This window comes from Trichomycterus rosablanca, chromosome 21 (genome assembly GCF_030014385.1).
Source record: "Trichomycterus rosablanca isolate fTriRos1 chromosome 21, fTriRos1.hap1, whole genome shotgun sequence".
Taxonomy (NCBI): Eukaryota; Metazoa; Chordata; class Actinopteri; order Siluriformes; family Trichomycteridae; genus Trichomycterus; species Trichomycterus rosablanca.
The window spans coordinates 9,140,872-9,157,406 of record NC_086008.1 but is presented as its reverse complement, the minus strand read 5'-3'; the positions used below and the strand labels follow the sequence as shown (position 1 = coordinate 9,157,406).

Genomic DNA, 16,535 nt, shown 5'->3' with positions numbered 1-16,535 from the left:
TTTTTTTTAGGCAAAACCCAAAATTGCAGAAGAACTGTGGAATGTAGTCTAATCATCCTGGACTGGAATACCTGTTCAGAGGTGCCAGAAGTTGGTCGACTCGATGCAACACAGATCTTGGAAACAATTGTTCTGCCACTAAATATTAGTTCAGTAATTTAAAGTAAAGTGAAACCTCAAACATTTTCAGTTTATAGATACATTTTTTGAGTTTTTAAAGAAAAATGCTGGCACTGCTATTTTTTTGAACAGCCTAAAATTCATTTTTCTTAACTTTTTGTAAAGGATTAACACAAACTGGCTAAATGTTGTTAATGTTTTGATTTAGAATTAAAAGTGTAGTATTTTCAGTGCATTTGCATTTATGGAAATAAAAGTTATTATAATGATTTTGTGCTTTATTCACTTTTTTAAAATCACTGCTATTTTTTTGACCACCACTGTATGTGATACTGATCCCTGTGTAAACACGCTTCATGCAAGTGAAAAGAAGTGGTTGGAGATACAACCGGGAACGATTCAATTGTGAGAAAAAGGGAAAAATTTATAAAACAGAAATAATAGAAGAAATAGAAGAAACCAGGTTAGGGGCAGCATTGTACACTATATGAACAAAAGTATTGGAACACCTCTTCTAATTGTTTTTAATTATTTAATTTAACTTAAATAAATAAGACACTGAAATATCAGTTGTAGAATTAATGTGTCTAATCAGAAAACACTGTTGAATTGGAAAAGTAAGTCTAGAGAGAAAGTATTTTACACCTGAGCAGCTGAGTGTGGGACTTTTATTTTGAAATGTCAGTGTGTGTTTGAGCAGCGGCGGGTTTTTGGGTAGCAACGAGAAAATGCATCAACAACATTCACTCAACTCTAAAGTAAGTTATTGTACTGATTATACAACCACCACCTCACATACACACATCAATAACGCAAACAACAGTAAATCATTTACTAACAATAAACAACTGTATTAACATTCCGTAAACCGTCTTCAGTTATTTTACTGAATATGTTTTTATTAAGTAATTAACTGGACTAATGGCAAGTCACGGTGTTCCGTACGTTTGCAGCTACACGCCGGTGTGATGACAAAACAGATGAAGTTCTGGTCTCAAAACCTAGAACATTGTCTTATCTGCTTTTAAATATTAATTGTTTTAGTTTTAACAAATCAAATAATGTATGAATAAGAGTCAATATGTGCTTCATCAACGCACTGAAAAGGTTACTGGTGTTCACAGTAATCCGTACAGTGGCATTTGCACGTCACACTCCCCAGTGTGTTAAATTCGAAACATTAATACAAAAAACATATAATGTATATATAATTTATTTAAATTAAAAATATGTAGCAGTACATATATATATATATATATATATATATATATATATATATATATATATATATATATTATGGCAAGCCAAACAGGAAATATATAGCAAACACTGATATATATGGAATGAAACTTGATGTGTTGATATATATATATATATATACTGTATATATATCAGTATTCATTCCATATATATCGGTTTTCATTCCGTATATATCAGTGTTTGCTATATATTTCCTGTTTGGCTTGCCATAATATATATAATTAATTGTCAGTTTGTCGTGTACTTTTTGTAGGCAAAATTGACTTCAATGAAAAATTTAATGGGAAAAATTACTGTTTAAATGTTTTATTTTATAAAGACCAGAAGGAGAAGTTAAAACCAGCTTCCACCAGGTGGCGCAGCTGATCTATAAGAGTCACCAAGTCTTTTGGCATCATTCAATTTCAGCAAACAAAGCAAACATTTCAATTTATCACATAGTAAAATATATAATATGTAAAAGTAAGTAAAATGAGTGCTATCAACACAGTAAAATAGAAATAACTGAGTTATAAACATGCAGAATTCTGACCGTGTTAATTAATGATCCAAATTTCAACTGATATCTGATGGTAGTTATCTGTTAAACGACAGACTTATAGCAACTCATCAAAGTATTAAATCAACAAGCTTCATAGAAACAAGTTTTCATGTTTTATTTAATGAGGAACAGTGTAACATAGTAAACAATATAGAACATAAGATGAACATAAACACGGTGAGCAAAACCAGTTCAGCATTTAGAATGTAGAGTTCAAACAAGGATTTCTGCCCTATACTGGGACATGATGCAAAATATCCAAACCATTCCAGATTCTATACTTTTGCAGTACTAATGCATAATAGTTTAGTCAGTTATGAGATAAAAAGTGTATCTACAGCACATTTATAGGGAAGCTAGTGTAAAAACAAAGTGCTGTACAGTACTATAAAATCACATTACAATAACATTCAATGACTACAATATTTGTAGTATGATTGTGATTTCACAACAAGTGAAAATAAAACAAGAAGGGATGAGATCTAAACAGTTGATTAAAAGGTGTAATTTCACAAACAGGATACGTAACAATAGAAGGCTTTGTTGGAAATGTTGGAGTAGGACCAAATGTCTAATTTTAACTAAAACTGAATTATATAGAAAGTGGAAATAAGCTATTAAAGCCAGAGTTTGAGGGTAAATGAATTCATAATGGCTTTTAGTGACGTAGCTAGAGTGTAAAGACCAGAAAACCATTTAGGATTTAGCTAGAACTTGTAAAACAGTGGAATGAAAAATATACATTTTATACTTTGTTATTTAAGCCAAAACAGACTCTCTATTTTTCCAGTGTAACTGGTTCCTTTGCTCCTTGTTAATTTACCACCTACCCCCAACTGTCTGAGAAACATGGTGAACTTGCGTGATGACCCCAAAACACAAACGACTGATTGGACCCACCGACAGCCCGAGTTGCAAATACTTCAGCTTCAGCTGGGTTGTGCCAAGTGTACAGTTCACTGTCCGGTCACCTCAATCTGTCAGTTTCGCACGTCTAAGAATGCAATCGGCACTGGGATCCTGCTCTCGAGGCCCCAAACATTGCCTGGCTCATTATTCCCCGGGAGAAGGTCACGGCCTTGGCTGGCCGGCCGGAACCTGCTCACTAATTAAGCACGCTGTTTTGGCACTGGACGTGCTACCAGTGTTTACTTTTCTACACAGGCTGTGGACGTACAGGGTTGTCAGTATCGGATCAATATCAAAACGGTGGATGGGAAAATGAAAAACCATTAAACGTCCATTCGAAAGCTTGGAAATCAAGACACACGTTGCAAGATTATTGCTAATAAAGTTCAGTCGGGATTTCAGTATTTCAATTATGATTTTTCTTGGTATATTCTCAGTGATCTATTTGATTTGATGATTAACATTAAATCAATTTATGATTTTTTGTGGGTGACCTTAGCGGACAGCCAACAGGCAAGAAAGCACAATCGAAGGATCTAAATTTTTCCAGAATTTTGTCTTATGGAAAAGCCCACCTGCACTGAGATCCTGGGTTTGAATCTCAGCACTGGCACTGCTTTCGGTCAGTCAGGTGTCTATAAAGACATGATTGGTTTTGTCTGAGGGGGGCCTGGGTTGGGCAAACATCCTTGCCATTGGGAGGTACACACTCACGGTGACCTCATTGCTACAAGCCTGGATGAAAATTAGGAGGGTTGCATCAGGATGGGCAGCACAGTAGGACATAGAAGAAGTAGGTGCCGCATAGTTCCAAGGTCCTAGGGATCTGGAGGGTGGCACGGTGGCTCGGTGGGTAGCACTGTCGCCTCACAGCAAGAAGGTCCTGGGTTCGATCCCCAGGTGGGGTGGTCCGGGTCCTTTCTGTGTGGAGTTTGAATGTTCTCCCCGTGTCTGCTTGGGTTTCCTCCGGGAGCTCCGGTTTCCTCTCACAGTCCAAAGACATGCAAGTGAGGTGAATTGGAGATACTAAATTGTCCATGACTGTGTTTGATACGACCTTGTGAACTGAAGAAGCTTGTGTATCGAGTAACTACCGTTCCTGTCATGAATGTAACCAAAGTGTAAAACATTACGTTAAAATCCCAATAAACAAACAGACCTAAGGATCTGGGGTTTAAACCTTGCCTTTGGTCACTATCTTAGAGGAGTTTGGTATACAAGTTGGTTTCCCTTGGGTACTTTGTTTGGATTGGCTATCTAATGTACCTCTAAATGTAAGTAAATAGCTGGATGTAGGTGCCTGTTGCCCTGTCATGGTTGGCGCCCTGTCTAGTGTGTTTTCCCACCTTGCGTCCAGTGTTTCTGCGTAGACACCAGAACCACCATGACCCTTATCATGATGAAGCATCAAATGAAGATAAGCACATGACTAAATCATGTAATTAAACCAGTCAGGTATAAACAAAATAATTACCCCAAAACTCATACTAAATAATCAGATCCAAGTCGTAGCCTAGTGGTTAACGTACTGGACTAGTAATCAGAAGGTCGCTGGTTTAAGCCCCACCACTGCCAGGTTGCTGCTGTTGGGTCCCTGAGCAAGGCCTTTAACCCTCAATTGCTCAGACTGTATACTGTAACTGTAATGAAAGTCACTTTGGAGAAAAGCATCTGCTAAATGCAGAAAATGTAAATATAAATGGATTCAACCATCCAAGACATGATAAAACCATTTAAAACATTATATTTCCCACATTCGCCGCTCAGGTGGCGCAGCGGTAAAGTACGCTAGCTCACCAGAGTTGGGGTTTCGAATACATCGTATCGAACCTCAGCTCTGCCTTTCCGACTGGGCTGAACATGAACATCGATATGAACATGGGTATGAACATCGATTGGCTGTCGTTCAGGGTTGTTAGTCGGATCATAGGTCCTCATAACTGGCGCGACTGCGGCCCCTGCTGGCTGACTGATGGCGCCTGTACAGGGCTGAGGAATAATGCTGATGGGGGTGTGGCCCTCCGTGCACAGTGCCCGTGAAGTATATGAACTTGACTCGTGCAGGTGAAAAATGCAGTCTATACTGACTGTACGTGCCGGAGGGGGCGCATGTCAGTTGAGAGGCGTCCGACCCCTCAGTCAGCGGTGAAGGGTCGAATTAGTATAGAGGACGCATTCAGGTTAATTGGACACGACTAGACTGGGGGATAAAATTGGGGGGGAAAAAGAGGGGAAAAAATATAAATATTTCCCACATTCTAAATATGGATACTATTGCTTTAACTGTGTTCCGCTTTATTTCTCGTCTGTATGCCGGATAGGGACAGAAAAGCAAAGATTTGCTCGTCTAGCTTTGGCCTGTACTGGCTAATGTGAACTGACCGCTATGCGCATGTGCACTCAGTCCCATGACATCTTCTAATGTATCTGTTTATTGATTGCATCTCTACCCCCTTCTCCCTCTCTCCCAGTCTTCTGCTTTCTTTTCTCTATTCCTCTCTGTGTACTTTGTCAAAGTCGTGCTCCACAAGAACAGAGCGCTAATCACGTACAAGCTACCAAATCCAGCTCCGCACACACGTCAAACAAAACAAAACAAAACCTCATGGAAACATGAGACCAGCTGAGAGCTGCGTTACACATTCTTGGCTGATTCCTTCTTCAAAACAAGTCCAAGCTGAGGAATAATACAGTAAACGCCATATGTGCTGCGTAACAGCTGAAAGGCCACACAACATCTCGCTGACATGATCCCAATGCTTTCTTCTGAAACGCTGGGAGATACAGAGCGCCAGCCCAGCTGTTCCCGACAGATAAGAGCCGATTATTGGGAATGCCTGATTAAAGGATTCGACCAACACTACGCATTTCCTGAAATCTGCATTCTGGGAAATTATAACACAGCCTTTAAGTTTCTGCCATGGGGAAAGCAGACCTCCAGTGGTGACAAAATTGTGGAACCTGATCAACAGCCAAGATTTACGAAACATCTGAGGTGTTTTGGGTTTTAAAGCCAACAGACTCAGCCAGCAGCTGGGCTTAGGAAGAATGCTGATCTCAGATCAGGTTTCACACTGCATGCTGGAAAGTGCTCATTAAAATCAATACTCATGCGTCGATAGAGAGTCGTCACCTTCATATTTTGGCAGTGCACCTATTTAATACAACAGCTAACACATGAATGCAGTATAATTTATATATTTATGTATACACCGATCAGCCATAACATTAAAACCACCTCCTTGTTTCTACACTCACTGTCCATGTTATCAGCTCCACTTACCCATATAGAAGCACTTTGTATTTCTATAATTACTGACTGTAGTCCATGTGTTTCTCTGCATGCTTTGTTAGCCCCTTTTCATGCTGTTCTTTAATGGTCAGGACCCCCACAGGAACCACTACAGAGCAGGTATTATTTGGGTGGTGGATTATTCTGGTATGAGTGGATCAGACACAGCAGCGCTGATGGAGTTTTTAAACACCTCACTGTCACTGCTGGACTGAGAATAGTCCACCAACCAAAAATATCCAGCCAACAGCGCCCCGTGGGCAGCGTCCTGTGACCGCTGATGAAGGTCTAGAAGATGACCGACTCAAACAGCAGCAATAGATGAGCGATCGTCTCTGACTTTACATCTACAAGGTGGACCAACTAGGTAGGAGTGTCTAATAGAGTGGACAGTGAGTGGACACGGTGTTTAAAAACTCCATCAGCATTGCTGTGTCTGATCCACTCATACCAGCACAACACACACTAACACACCACCACCATGTGAGTGTCACTGCAGTGCTGAGAATGATCCACCACCTAAATAATACCTGCTCTGTGGTGGTCCTGTGGTGGTCCTGACAATTGAAGAACAGGGTGAAAGCAGGCTAAAAAAGTATGTAGAGAAACAGATGGACTACAGTCAGTAATTGTAGAACCACACAGTGCTTCTACATGGTAAGTGGAGCTGATAAAATGTACGGTGAGTGTGGAAACAAGGAGGTGGTTTTAATGTTATGGCTGATCAGTGTATATTAATAAAACTGTTACTGTTTATATATTATTGGATGGAACCAACAGCAGCGTGTCGCCTTTGGATAATATACAGTAAAATGTTGGCAATGTTATTTGTATTTTCAGGCATTACTTGTAACCATAGTCCATATTTAGGTGATTTGAAAAGCCACAGCAGTAAATTATGCTAGCCCACTACCTCTCAGATCCAGGGTTGGAATCCCAAGTAGTGCTCTTGTCCAGTTGGGTGTCTAGTGGGCAAAGTGGACTGGGTTACATGTTTGACTTTTTTCTCTTATGCTGTAGGAACTTAACAACCATACACAGAGACTTGAACTAAGGGAACCTACAAAAAAACCACACCTCCGATTGAGGAGGACTGAGGCCGTCGATCACTTCTTTTCACCTGCTAGGGGTGGGGTCCCACAGAGCGCAAGAGCCACTCACTGCCATCTGTAATGGGCTGCCTACTTGTGCAGGCACCTTGACCAGTCAGCAGAGGTCATAATTGTGCCAGCCATTGTCCCTCCCCTACAGACACACAGCCAATCATGTGTCTCAGCCAATCATGTGTCCTCCCCCCAAACAAATGCCAGTGTATGCATTGGCTACTTCATATTGCCTGTAGATGTGTTCTGCACTGATTAGATTAGATTAGTGCCCAGTCCAGGGTGTTTTTTCACCTTTTGCCCAGTTTATTCAGAATAGGCATTGGACCCATCATGACTTTAATCAGAATAAAGTGCTTATTTAAGATAAATGAGTGCTCTTTGAAGAGTTAAAGTCTGCTTTTAGAAAGCACAAATGTGACATATTTGCTTACACTTATGGATACGTGCACATAGAAAGAGAGAACATGTGAAACTTCTTACCAGTTTAAACCTAGGGGCGAATTAGCTGCATCCAATTTACCACTAGCTGCCTTTTTGTGGGCACTTAAATGAACATCTACATGGACATTGAGGGAGAATTCTGTTTCTTAATGCTTCACATATAGAGGGCAGCACAGTAGCATGGAAGGTAATGTAGGTGCCGCCTAGTTCCAAGGTCCTTGGGTATCTGGGGTTCAAACTTTGCCTCTGATCACTATCTGAGAGGAGTTTGGTATGCTCTTTGCTTGTCCATGTGGGTTTCCTTTGGGTACTTTGCTTGGATTACCTATCTAATGTACCCCTAAATGTAAGTAAACAGACATCCCAAGTTGCAAAAACTCATTTCAGGGAGGTACCCCCGGACCCGGACCTTGACCCCGACCCCCCAAGCCAAAAAAAAAAAAAAAAGCTAAAAAACCTCTCGCACACACCAAAGGATATACAGTGTATCACAAAAGTGAGTACACCCCTCACATTTCTGCAGATATTTAAGTATATCTTTTCATGGGACAACACTGACAAAATGACACTTTGACACAATGAAAAGTAGTCTGTGTGCAGCTTATATAACAGTGTACATTTATTCTTCCCTCAAAATAACTCAATATACAGCCTTTAATGTCTAAACCACCGGCAACAAAAGTGAGTACACCCCTTAGTGAAAGTTCCTGAAGTGTCAATATTTTGTGTGGCCATCATAATTTCCCAGAACTGCCTTAACTCTCCTGGGCATGGAGTTTACCAGAGCTTCACAGGTTGCCACTGGAATGCTTTTCCACTCCTCCATGACGACATCACGGAGCTGGCGGATATTCGAGACTTTGCGCTCCTCCACCTTCCGCTTGAGGATGCCCCAAAGATGTTCTATTGGGTTTAGGTCTGGAGACATGCTTGGCCAGTCCATCACCTTTACCCTCAGCCTCTTCAATAAAGCAGTGGTCGTCTTAGAGGTGTGTTTGGGGTCATTATCATGCTGGAACACTGCCCTGCGACCCAGTTTCCGGAGGGAGGGGATCATGCTCTGCTTCAGTATTTCACAGTACATATTGGAGTTCATGTGTCCCTCAATGAAATGTAACTCCCCAACACCTGCTGCACTCATGCAGCCCCAGACCATGGCATTCCCACCACCATGCTTGACTGTAGGCATGACACACTTATCTTTGTACTCCTCACCTGATTGCCGCCACACATGCTAGAGACCATCTGAACCAAACAAATTAATCTTGGTCTCATCAGACCATAGGACATGGTTCCAGTAATCCATGTCCTTTGTTGACATGTCTTCAGCAAACTGTTTGCGGGCTTTCTTGTGTAGAGACTTCAGAAGAGGCTTTCTTCTGGGGTGACAGCCATGCAGACCAATTTGATGTAGTGTGTGGCGTATGGTCTGAGCACTGACAGGCTGACCCCCCACCTTTTCAATCTCTGCAGCAATGCTGACAGCACTCCTGCGCCTATCTTTCAAAGACAGCAGTTGGATGTGACGCTGAGCACGTGCACTCAGCTTCTTTGGACGACCAACGCGAGGTCTGTTCTGAGTGGACCCTGCTCTTTTAAAACGCTGGATGATCTTGGCCACTGTGCTGCAGCTCAGTTTCAGGGTGTTGGCCATCTTCTTGTAGCCTTGGCCATCTTCATGTAGCGCAACAATTCGTCTTTTAAGATCCTCAGAGAGTTCTTTGCCATGAGGTGCCATGTTGGAACTTTCAGTGACCAGTATGAGAGAGTGTGAGAGCTGTACTACTAAATTGAACACACCTGCTCCCTATGCACACCTGAGACCTAGTAACACTAACAAATCACATGACATTTTGGAGGGAAAATGACAAGCAGTGCTCAATTTGGACATTTAGGGGTGTAGTCTCTTAGGGGTGTACTCACTTTTGTTGCCGGTGGTTTAGACATTAATGGCTGTATATTGAGTTATTTTGAGGGAAGAATAAATGTACACTGTTATATAAGCTGCACACAGACTACTTTTCATTGTGTCAAAGTGTCATTTTGTCAGTGTTGTCCCATGAAAAGATATACTTAAATATCTGCAGAAATGTGAGGGGTGTACTCACTTCTGTGATACACTGTATATGGGTGATAACAGAACTTTTAGGAGCTGCTAACGGAGCTACTAAGCTAACTGTTCGCGTCACAAACACATTAATGTGTACTACATAGTGCACTAGATAGTGTGAAAGATAATAGATTAACGTTCCCTACATAGTGCACTAGATAGTGTGAAAGATAATAGATTAACGTTCCCTACATAGTGCACTAGATTGTATGTTAGAAAATAATTTATGTACCTTACTTAGTGCACTAGATAGTGTACTAGATAATAGACTTATGTTTCTTACATAATGCTTTAGGTAGCGTATTAGTTAACGGATTTAGGTTCTCTACATAGTGCACTAAATTGTATATCAGATCACGGATTTATGTTCCCTACATAGTGCACTAGATAGTATTTTAGATATGAATTTATGTTCCATACGTAGTGCACTAGATAGTGAATTAGACAATTGGTTTATGTTCCCTACACAGTGCACTAGATTGTATGTCAGATCACGGATTTATGTTCCCTACATAGTGCACTAGATAGTATTTTAGATATGAATTTATGTTCCATACGTAGTGCACTAGATAGTGAATTAGACAATTGGTTTATGTTCCCTACACAGTGCACTAGATAGTGTATTAGATAACGCATTCATGATCACTACATAGTGCACTAGAAAGTATAACTAGATGATGATTTGTGTTCCTTACATAGTGCACTAGATAGTGTATTACATAATTAATTATGTTCCCTACATAGTGCACTAAATTGTATAGAGCACTAGACAGTATATTAGACAATTGATTTATGTTCCCTACACAGTGCGCTAGATTGTATATCAGATAACGGATTTAATATGCGATCGGGGAATAAAGTCTGTGTCGCCTGCGTGCGCGGGGAATAAAGTCTGTGTGCGCTCTTGGCCGCTCGTTCTAGATTCCGGGAGATTTTATCTGACTTGCGGGCATCAGGGAGCCGCTATGTATATGCGGGAGACTCCCGGAACTTCCGGGAGACTTGGGATGTCTGAGTAAATAGCTGGATGTGATTGCCTGTTGCCCTGTGATGGTTGGCGCCCTGTCTAGGCACCCTGTTTTCCAACCAGTGTTTCTATGTATAGGCAGCAAATCATGATGAGGCATCAAACAATGAAATAAGATAAATGAATGATTAAATCAGATACAGAGTTTTATAAAGACCTTTAGTGAATTACTAAATATAAAAGAGTGCAGAGACAACAACAGTCCACACATGTCAAATTAAATAGACGATTCAGCTTGTAGTGTGTCTGTTCCTGCCTAGATGGCGCTCTTCCTTCATGCTCTACACTGGTTGTTCTCAGCATGTTCTTTGGGTTGTATTCCTTTCAAGCAGAAGCTAGTTTTTCTATGATCCAGATGTGTGCCTGTAGATATATAGTTTTTGGAAGCTGGGGTCAGAGAACAGGGTCAGCCATTGTATGGCGCCCCTGGAGCAGACAGGGTTAAGGGCCTTGCTCAAGGACCCAACAGTGGCTGCTTAGCAGAGTCTAGATTTGAACCCACAATCTTCCGATTGATAGCCCAAAGCTCTACCCACTAAGCTACCACCTTCTACTACTTTAAAACTTTGCATGAGGATTTTGTTTATATCGCCCAGTCCTGTGTGCTGTCTTGTCTGTAAATCTCGTCTGGAGATGAGTATTCTCTGATCCACTGACAGTGGGTCAGCATAACTGTCACTATCATTCAACATCACTTGCATTTATAAAAAATAAAACACAACACAGATCTTGCATTAAATAATGGACACACATTAGATGTGTCTGTAGAAATGGCTGTAACATTCTGCATGTCTTGTCTGCTTAGTATCTAAAGAATGTCACTACTAGATTAATTTTAAACATTGGTATATTTACACATACAATGGGGACCAAAAGTCTAAAACCACTAGTGTATGGGCTTCTGTTTTGCATTTTTGTCAATTTGAATACAAATGTTCTTCTTTGCAAATCCTATAATAAAAAAACGAATTTCTTAGTATTTGGCAGTACTGAAAAGCAAGTAAGCACAATTTAGTTCATTTTCAATAACCGCTTTATCTTGGTCAGGGTCACGACAGGTCCTGTTCCAGCTGCAAACACTGGGCGTAGCAATCATGTTTGTGTAGATGCCTGGCTGGCTGATAGCACCGCTTAGATTTGAACCCGGGTACAATAAGCACTGTTCATTTGTACAAAAGTTTCCCATTGAAGCACATGCTCAACACTGATCTGAATTTTACAGCTATTGATCACCTACAGTACGTATAACCGTGTTTCCCCAAAAATAAGACATCACCTGAAAATAAGACCTAGTAGAGGTTTTGCTGAATTGCTAAATATAAGGCCTCCCCCGAAAGTAAGACCTAGCAAAGTTTTTGTTTGGACCGTACGCTGTCCCTGCTGTGCTGTACGAGTGTGCTGTGGTGAGCTCCCCCTGGTGGCCGGAAGCTGCAATACCGTCCCTGCTGTACAAGTGGCTCAGTATATACTGTATATATACAGTATATAATAAATGTTCATTTTTTTTGTTCAACAATATATGTGAATTCTTCTTCATGGAAAAATAAGACATCCCCTGAAAATAAGACCCAGCGCATCTTTGGGAGCAAAAATTAATATAAGACACTGTCTTATTTTCGGGGAAACAGGGTATAAATATTACCTTAACAAATACTAACGCTCAGAATTCTACGTCAGCTTTCTGATTAGTTGGTTTAATATTTTAAAAAATGTAAATAGCAGCTGCAGGACAACATTTTTCTGCGATGTCTTTTTTTTTAAGTTTGCCTTTGTGTTTTTGGGAGACCGGATGAAACCTAACCAGACACAGAAGGAACATGACCGTGACCAAAGGCAAGGATTGAATCCAGGCCCTAAGTCCCATGTTACTGTACAACCCCCCCCCCCCCCCCCCCCTTTACCAGCTGTATTTTATGATAATAATAATAATAATAATAATAATAATCATCATCATAATAATCTGCACCCTGATTTACTAGATTTTTTCTTTTGCTGTGTCATTTGGTTTTTGTCACTGTCTAAAAATATCAAGTTTATATTACAGTACTTAGTTCCTACCATCTGCTCCCTTTACCCTTCCCTCAGTAATCAATACACAAAGCATGAACAGGAAAGCAGTTGTTGACCTGTAATTCTTCCCAGACAGTTTCCCAGCACACACACACTCAGACAGCCCTGTATGGCTTATACAGCCCGGCTCATTCTCACACCTCACGCTTCTATACCGGCTCTGCCAGATGTGAGCAGCCAGGAGAATTGGTCACACTCACTCACTCTCTGTTCACTGGGCGTCTTTTCTCTTTAGAGGGAATCGGGCTTCAGAGAGAGAGGTAGAGAGAAATCAAAGATTGCGTTTTTTTCCCCTCATTTTGAGTGAGCTTGAGCTGTGATGGGTCCTTAATCCATCGGAAAGTGGTGTTGTGGGTGCAGGCTGACGGGGGCGGGGGCTCAGAGGGGCTGAGGTCATCACAGGATGTTCGGTTCATAACATACCATTAATATTTCCAGCTGTCTCTGCTTCACTTGCACTGTTGTTCTCCGTGTGTCTTGCTAGGTTGGGCTGGTAGTGTGGTAATGTATCGGTATTGTGATACGTTAATGCTTGCGTCACGTCAAGCTTTACTTTGTAACACATGACTCTGTAGTAAGATGTAATTGTGTACGCATTGTTTCATATTTTATCTTTTTAATCATTGGGATTTTGTTCCATGTAAACCAGGGGTGTCAAACTCATTTTCACAGAGGGCCACATCTGCATTATGGTGGCCCTCAAAGGGCCGGTGGTAACATATCCTGCTGTGATTGCAGTCTGCCTTTTAAGTCTTGGACAATTTGTTGTTTTTCTTGGAGGCTAAATTCTGTGTTTGATGTCAAAACACCAAATTTATATTGTTTATTTATAATGTATATCTACATCTATATTGTACTCCTTTACCACAGATACGGCCTCATAACACAAGAGACGTACCGGTTTTGCTTATTGAAGCACAAACTTGTTTTCACTTTCCCATTTTTCATTAAATTTCCTCCTTCTGCTCTTCAATTTTCTCTTCTTGTACATTTTGGGATTATTTGTAAATATTTCTCAACATCATTTGTTGGAAAACCTCCTCAGTTAAATGCTGATGTGGAAACACTGCCATCTAGTGGCGGTATGCAGTCACTTTGCGGGTCACAGAATCGGCATGCATTGTGGGAGATGCAGTTTATGTACGATTTTATGTAGTATTTCGTGTATTTGAAGACAATCATACATCTTTTAAGCTCTCGCAGGCCACATAAAATGACTTGATTTGGCCCGCAGGCCTTGAGTTTGACACATGTGGTAAACAGATTCAAATTACCCAGCTAAAGATTATTATTGGTTACCAGTAACACATTTACCTTGTTTTTATTCATACTGTTCATCTGATCTGTGTTCTCTTTACCAGATGAGGCTAAGTAGGGGGAAGAACCCAGTGGACAGAAACTCATCAGTCAGTCATGATTTAGAGAGATGTTCCCTTAACACACGCACTGAAGCTAACTCAGCTATTATACAGGTACAGTACTACAGTAGATGCTTTATTGCAGTGGTTCTCAACCCCTAGGGGGCCTCAGTAAATATAGAGGGGGGTCCTGTTGCATTTTAGTGAGAAGAGTAAGGCTATTGGCATATGGGAGATTTCTTATGATGTCATATTGATCTATTTTAAACTGCCTACATTGGATCTTTGAGAATGGAAGCATTTGATTTGCCCACCATAAAAGCTTCCTCACCTTGGTCTGCTTCAGCCGGATCTGCTGAATTGGAATCTTTCGTAGTCACCGTCCGTTGACCTTTGCACTTTTGAGGCGGGCGAATCAAATATGTGTCCATTCTCAAAGTCTTGACATAGGCTATAGGCAGTTCAAAATAGATCCATATGACATCACAAGAAATCTTCCATACGCCAAGAGCCTATTGATTTTCCAGTCCCAGTCCATGTGATTCTTTCAAATAAATGCAATGGGACCCACATCTGGACTTACCAAGGCCGCTGCCTTACATCACTTTTTTAAAGCCGAAGAAAAAGGGTCGCAGAAAATAATAATAAGAAATAATGTAATTTCAACAAGTACATAAAAATGAAACGAACTTGTACACAAACTCCCCCTTGTGGAGGCTTAATGTTACATCTTGTAAACCACAGTGGGACCAGATTGCCACCATTCTTATTAATGAGGTATATTTTGTTTTGGGTTTTGTTTAGATGCATTGCTTGTGTTGCCTGGGTCACATTAAAAGTCATGGACAAAATGTGGGCTTCTACGGGCCGCTCAGGTGGCGCAGCGGTAAAAAGACACGCTGCAACCAGAGCTGGATTCTGAGTACATCGTATCTGCCTTACCGGTTTGAGGCTGAGTGGCTGAATGAGCAACGATTGGCCGGTTGCTCAGTTGGGGGGCGGGACAAAGAACCGGATGTGGGTCTCTCTCTGTCAGAATGCGATTACGACCTCTGCCGGCTGATTAGAGGTGCCTGCACAGAGATGAGGAAGAGTGCCCTTAGGGTGTGTCTCTCCGCATGCAACGCTAGGTGGCACAACACTCATCAATGTGCGGGTGGCAAAAATGCATCCGGCTGCTGCCCATGTTTTGGAGGGGATATGGGTTAGCTTCGATCAGGGCAGGGTTTGGCATAGACAGAGAGGAAGCACGATGCAAATTGAACAATTGGATGCGCTAAAGGAAAAAAAAAAAAAAAGTGGGCTTCTTAAAAAAAGTTTGACAACCCCGGCCATACAAGACTATTGGAATTGAAGTTGTATTAGTGATGCTTGGCACCATTTCTCATTAGTTGTGCTGTGGTCTTGTTGTTAATTCCTGCATGTGCTTGAACTTCATTGTAGAAGCTAGAAGGGGAAAACGCCAAGCTGAAAATGCAGTACGAGGATCTAAGGTAACAGATGGAAGCTAATCCCTACTTTCCTTAAAGCCTGTCTGTTTGCTTTCTAAAAGCCTCCCGTGAGAATGGATGTGTAGAACGTTCCTGAATGCCTAAGCACCATCTGCTTATGTGTTCAGGTGTCAGTATGTGCAGCTCCTCCAGGAGGCCAAAGAGGAGAAGTTTGAGGAGCGGAGAGTCAATCTGCTCAAGGCTCAGGTGATGCAGCTGGAGAGACAGGTAAACCACAGCTGTTCTTTGTCTTCGTTGCAGTCTCATCGCAGGGTCAGTGATTAGTCTGAAAGATTACTGACCTGCCTGCTTCTAGACTTATTTTACATTGTAGAATTTGCTTTATGTAAAACCTTTGACCCACCTGATTTTGGACAACTGACCATGACCTTGTTGGACATTCAGTGTCAAAACCATGGGCGGTTTAATATGGAGTTGCCCCTCCTCTTTCTCTTTTTTTTTTGCCCACAAGACAAAAGGGTCTGACTTACAATTGATGTTTCAGTTAATCTCAGCGGTGTGGTGTTCAGTAGGGTTAAGGTCAGGTCCACTGGGTATCCTCCATATCAAGCTTTCCAAAGCACGTCTTTATGGATTTATGGGTCAGTTATTACTCAGAAAGGGTCAGTGATTAGTCTAACAGATTACTGACCCGCCTGCTTCTATACAGGAGAAAAAGTACATCTAAGGTGGCTGGTGAAACATAACTAGTTACCTGTACTGTCGTGTATTTTTGAGTATATGGGTGGGTGACATGACTCCTGATTTTACCATAATTAAATAAAAAAAAAATATTAAGATGTGTTTTTTA

The 16,535-nt window shown here is 41.1% G+C and overlaps 1 protein-coding gene across 2 annotated transcripts in view; it reads left to right on the top strand.

Annotated features, from left to right (window-relative positions):
- Positions 1-816: 816 nt before the first annotated feature.
- The window catches only part of LOC134335417 (uncharacterized), a 70,078-nt gene continuing 54,359 nt past the window's right edge, over positions 817-16,535 (top strand). For both annotated transcript variants that reach the window (XM_063017941.1, XM_063017940.1), the window contains exons 1-4: positions 817-878; positions 14,238-14,348; positions 15,678-15,727; positions 15,853-15,952. In XM_063017941.1, coding sequence (XP_062874011.1) covers positions 849-878; positions 14,238-14,348; positions 15,678-15,727; positions 15,853-15,952 — 291 coding nt within the window. In that variant the 5' untranslated portion in view covers positions 817-848. The remainder of the gene's footprint in view (positions 879-14,237; positions 14,349-15,677; positions 15,728-15,852; positions 15,953-16,535) is intronic.